Below are 5,720 nucleotides of genomic sequence, written 5' to 3' on the forward strand. Positions count from 1 at the left end.
AAAAAAAATAATAAAAAAGAAATCCAAAATTAAAATAAAAACATAATGAAAATCCCAAAATAAAAGGTCACCCTACTGCTCAAGTCATCTTCCCCATCTGCGTCATGTACCATTATTGCATAATCGAAGAAGAAAGTGAGAAGGGTTCCATACCCCAACTAGTCTTGTCAACACCTTACAATGATCAAAACTTTATGGACAAATGCAAACCTAGGAAGAAGATTCGATGTGTGTTGTTGTTATTGGGTGAGTTGTTAAATTTTGTTTTCTTCTCCAGTTTTTTCCTCTTTTCTCAGACTGTTAGTGTTGACTCTGGCTGTGCATATAATGGTCAATGGCTGCTTCTCCAAACTTCTCTGGTCTCTTCACGGTACTAATTGTGATGTGCTTTGGATTCCTACAAATTTCAATAGGGTTGGTCGCTCATGCCATTGCCAAATGGGGTCTTTGTAATTCTTGTGCTGGTTTTGTTAACTTTTGGGAGGTGAACCCCTTGCATTTTCAGCTTTGGAGGGTTTTCAAGCAAAAATAAACGTATATTTGTTCCTAAAAATAGTGAAAACTCGTTTCACATACACATATTCAATAACTCACTAAAATTGAAATTAAACCACTAAAAATTGGAAATTACTTCAAGCTATTGCTCATTTGCTTGTTGATCGAAGAAGGTCGAACGTGCCAATTAATATATTGAAAACAATGTTCTTTACTTCTTATAACCGGGTTTATATACATAAAAGCAGCCAAGATGATAAAATTGAAAGCAGAAAGCTAAGTCGTCACAATTCAGTAAAATTCAATATTGAAAGAAAAAGAACAAAATACATTTCATACATGTTCGGTAATTCAAAATCCAGAATGGAACAGTATGATGCCAGAGAAAACCTTTACAACACTCTCACAGAAAATGAGACAACAGATAGTAAAGTACAGCAAAGAATGTGCAATTGGAGATGCCATTCATTTTAAGTTGCTATTATTCTCTACTTACCTAACTATTTCAATCTCTCTAGTTAGGCAGAGAGTAACAACAAAGAATGATGAAAATGTTAAAACTACCCAAAAGAACGAAAAAAAAAAAGGATCGAAAAGGCTTCTCTCTACAATGTTCTCTATTTATTTTCATCATTAGTCTGCTCTGTCTTTGGCTCAGACACCTCCTGCACCGGCTTTGGCTCAGACTCTGGTTCTGGCTCAACAATCGCAGCAGTAGCAGCAGCCACAAGAGAATCAAAATTCTCTGACTTACCAAGCACAATCTCAATCTACAGTAAATGAAAGAATATATCATAAGCCAAAGAACATGTAGTTTGAATTTAATTAACGAAAAGATACATAATAGTAATATGAGATTTTATTTCTTCTTCGACCCACCTTGGCTTTCTGGACCAGGCGTCCTTTACTCTCATCTTTCATGCCAACAGTGGAAGTTGAAACTTCTGTTCAATCTCATCATTAAAACGAATAAATATTAAATCGGTAATCTGTATCAAATATATATATAAATGGCATCACAAAAACAAGTTCATTACTCTTTTCAGTAGCTAGTCCATTGTTCTTCAAAATTTCAGCAATAGTGACAACAGTTGTTATCGCTGCAATGAAGTTAAAATCAAAATCTTTAATTTGTGCATTGTAATGAATGTATTTAGTATGTACGGAAAATGGTTCAAATGTAATGTACCCATTCCGAGAGCAGAAAGCTCAACCTCATTGTGTTGCTGTATGTACCTCTGCATCAAAAAATAAGAATTTTAATCACAAACCGTAATCTGAATTTCTGCAGTATGAAGCATCAAATCTTGGAAAATTTTCAAGAATTCAAACAAAGGCTGAGAATAGTTATTAATTTGATCATCGAGGAGAAAGGTAATTAAGAAAATAATCCTATCTCGATTAAGCGAACATACATCGAAGATATTAATCTTAAATTCTTCAGTTTCAAAATTTATCAAAAAGCCGAACAGGTGAAAGCAAGCAGAGAATTTACACCTATAACATCAGTTCGATCAAAAGGTTCACATCCATAAAAAGATCAAGGAATAATAATAGCATCTTTTCAATCTTTCTTTAGCTATATAACTTGTAAATTCTTGCACATAAGAATTCAAGAAAACCAATGGCTTGTAAACACATACTGAAAATCACAACATTCTGCCAGTTCCAAGATGCGATAAGCGAAAAGTTTAAATCATTATCTCTATAAGGTACAGATTCCATCGACAAACAATACAGGCATTAGAAAAAGTGATTTCAAAGCCATATCTACATCAATTTTGACAAATTAAAGATCCAAACCACATGGATTTCAAATAATACAGGTACGAACTTAAAGATTTCTCATAAACACACAGCCATTTCCAACAAAACATGTTCGAAAAACCAAACAGTGAAAACTCGAATGAATAAAAATGAAATTCGTAATGGATGAAAAGCTTATACATTATACCTTAGCAAGATTGACGTAGAAAAAGAGCGGTTTCTTGGTGTTGGAAACCTGGATTCTGTTCTTCTTCTGAGGCTCGATAGGTTGAGGAGGAGGTAATGCAACAGTCGCCATTGTTTTCTTTTCTCTGAGAAAACAAACAAGTCTCCGTTCAATTTCTCGGGAATTCTCTGAAGGATCTGGTTTGAAGGAGGAGGAGAGAGGGTGGGGCGGGAAAGTTGAAAGCGTTTGGTTTGAGGGAAAGTAGGAGAAACCGTTGAGGGGTTTATATAGAGACGGACCCATAAGGACCGACAGCTGGCGAGTTTCGCGGTGCAGAGAGTGGACGCGGTCACTGCTCTGTTCGTTTGGCAGTTAGGATTTGATGTGGCCGTTATGACTTTCTCTCTCTTGCATTACTCAATACTCACCTATATACCATAATGGGCTTAATGGGCCGTCTATACCATATTGGCCCACTAATTCTGAAATGTCCTTTTTATTTTGACAATTTTTCGGTTTTATTATATTTCGGTATACCTATCATATTTTTGGTATTTAAAAAGTTATAAATGTTTTTTTTTTTTAAAAAAAAAAATTGTGATGTAAATTGTAAGTATTTAGGATATTTTGTAAATTTGGAATTATTTAATAAATACCTGAAAATGATAAAATGTCTATTCTTTTACAGATCTACATTTTGTTTTCTACATTTTAACAATTCTTTTCTTACAAAAATACAAAGTATTGTTTTTCTCTTGTTTTCAAAACGACGTTATTTTCACGTGATGCTACAGAAAGGCAAAGTGAAAACAAATTTTTTTTTTTTTTTGCAAAAAAAACCAACTGAAACACCTGTAAGAAACACAATCTGTAAAAATAAAAAGAAAAATCCGTAAAAATATAAAAATCAATATTAATAATTTCGTGTAAATTTCCTATCAATAAAATAGCATGAAATTGCTCCGCAAAAACATCATGGTCATCATATGCCAATATGCACCAGTTGTAAAAAGGAAATTATGTTGAAAAGTGAAAAACTTCTTAGAGAGAGAATCATGGATAATGAAATGGGCCCTTTCAATAAATTGAGTGGGACAGAGACCGTGTCTACCTGAAAATATGACCCAGTACGTTGTGGACTAAGATCATCTAAAAGTGGGTCAAAAAATTTTGGCCCACCACGCATCCCAACTATCCTACTCAATCTAGTCCATCAGTCTTTAGCGTTAAGTGGGCCTCTAGTTGGTCTTGCCAAAAAAGTCCAGCATAAGTTATAGGCCCACCCATGATTTTATTTTTATTTTCTGTTATTTAGGGGAAATTTTCTTATTATCAAATAAATAAATAAATATTCCTTCTAAGAAAATTAAATGAAATAATAATAAAGGTTGAGTGTCGGAGGCAAAAGCTGAGAAGTAGTCTGGACCCAAAAAGTTAAAATTTGATGGACACAAATGAATGAGAGCAATAAAAGTTTTGGTGTGGTCCAAATAGAATCAGAGAATTAAGTTGCATAAATTACAAAAAGAAAATTAAAAATAGTAATAAATACATTTATGCCTCCTTTATCTACAACATATTGAATTTTCTTCCCGCTCTTTTGCACGTGAAAAATACTATGAAGACTGTCATTATTATTTGAAAAAAAAAAAAAAAATCAGATCAGATCAGACCACCACATACGATTATATAGGAACTTTCATCTCTCAAATCTCAATCACCATTTTCAATTTTCATGAATAGTCCCTTTCTTTCTTCAGCCTCTAGCCATTTTGAGTTTTTAACATCTAGTCTGCTAGATTAGATATAATGAAAATAAATAAATAAATAAATAAAGTGCCTCCCATTTTAATAATATATTTACTTATATTGTTAATCTTGTAAACAATTAAAGAAAATATTTTTTTTTTTGGCAAAATTAACTATAAGGGTAAAATGGTATTTTTACTAAATTCTTGAAAGTGATCTAAAGTGGATTCAAAGATTTAAGGAATTCACCACAAGACTTCATAAATATTTATATACATTTTCTAGGCGAGTAATTTTTAAGTCCATACTTAAAAAATGATTTAAGTAAGAATTTTAGCATACTAACTTGTACAATAAGTTATTTCACCAAATGATATTTAAAATTTTTAAATTGACTTTTAAAATCACATATCATTTAACAAAGAGAACAAAATTGAAATTTCTAAAATCGAAAAATCAAGTAAAGAGTTATGCGCGTTTTAGAGTAAAAAAAAATAAAATTTTGCCACTGCCCTATTTTTGGTCTAGCGTTTTCTGAACGATACACCATTTCTCACGAAAATGACATATACCGTTTGGAAAACGACAAACTGTTGTTCCTATGATTTTTTTGAAAATGTGTTAACAACTATAAATAGTTAGTTTTTGCTTAAGCACTATATAAACTCAATTTTTACTCAAAAATTGAAGTTGGTTGAGTATTTATTTCATATACCAAACCTATTCAAGTGAGTTTAATGAACTCTCAAGTTTAAAATTTAATAAATACTTTTTATACACTGAGCCAAAATTCGTGTTTAATTCTTTAAAGTGTGCTTGCTAATCACTTTTGGTTTTCCATTATTTTATCATACTTCTAGAGTGAGTTTGTTTGTAATTTTAAACATATTTTCAAATTGTGATTGAAATGCAATTGGCACCGGTATTGTAAACAACTCGGTTAGAGTGAGATTGTCACTACAACAATTTGAGAAAGAGGTTGATAGTTCTTGGCGGTGCAAAATTATTGTAAGAGGTTTATAAACACCTTAGTGAAAAATTTCCGGTTGTAAAGGTTAGTCAAGCCTGTTAATTAACTTGGCTAAATAGTGGAACTCAAAGCTAGGTCTATAGCTTTTAAGACTAAGGACGTAGGTGGCTTAGTTCTACCGAACTTTGTAAAAATCGAGAGTTCGAGATTTCTTACTCTTAATAAACTTTTTACCTTACAAGTTTGATTATTTGTTCTATACAATTACTTCCCATATTATGTACATTTACTTGATTAAGTTGATTAATTGTATAGTTTTGTGTTAAAAATTTTAATTTACTAAAATTAGCTTACATTTCTAATTCACCTCCTTTTAAAAACATATTTTAGATTGACATAAGGTGCCGTTTGGCAGCACTTTTGTTTTCTAATTTTTTAATCACAAAATGAAAGTAAAATTTTTGTTTTGAAATACAAAAATGCGTTCTGTAACCACTTTTGTTTTTCAATTTTAAAAACAGAAAACAGAAGTGTGTTCTGTAAAGTTCATTTTTATTTTCATTTTTTTGATTT

General features: G+C 31.6%; 1 protein-coding gene across 2 annotated transcripts; it reads right to left on the reverse strand.

Annotated features, from left to right (window-relative positions):
* Positions 1–778: 778 nt before the first annotated feature.
* LOC115720601 (uncharacterized protein At2g34160) lies at positions 779–2,837 on the reverse strand. Of its 2 annotated transcripts, XM_030649752.2 has the most exons (5): positions 2,450–2,837; positions 1,685–1,733; positions 1,533–1,595; positions 1,375–1,439; positions 779–1,265 (listed from the first exon to the last, which is right to left on the reverse strand). In XM_030649752.2, exons 1-5 carry the CDS (start codon positions 2,729–2,731, stop codon positions 1,113–1,115), a joined length of 612 nt encoding a protein of 203 aa, XP_030505612.1. In that variant the 5' UTR covers positions 2,732–2,837; the 3' UTR covers positions 779–1,112. The 2 variants fall into 2 exon arrangements, with proteins under 2 accessions (XP_030505612.1, XP_060966415.1); XM_061110432.1 differs by lacking the exon at positions 1,533–1,595 and having other exon boundaries at positions 2,450–2,743.
* Positions 2,838–5,720: the final 2,883 nt, after the last annotated feature.

This window comes from Cannabis sativa, chromosome 2 (assembly GCF_029168945.1).
Source record: "Cannabis sativa cultivar Pink pepper isolate KNU-18-1 chromosome 2, ASM2916894v1, whole genome shotgun sequence".
Taxonomy (NCBI): Eukaryota; Viridiplantae; Streptophyta; class Magnoliopsida; order Rosales; family Cannabaceae; genus Cannabis; species Cannabis sativa.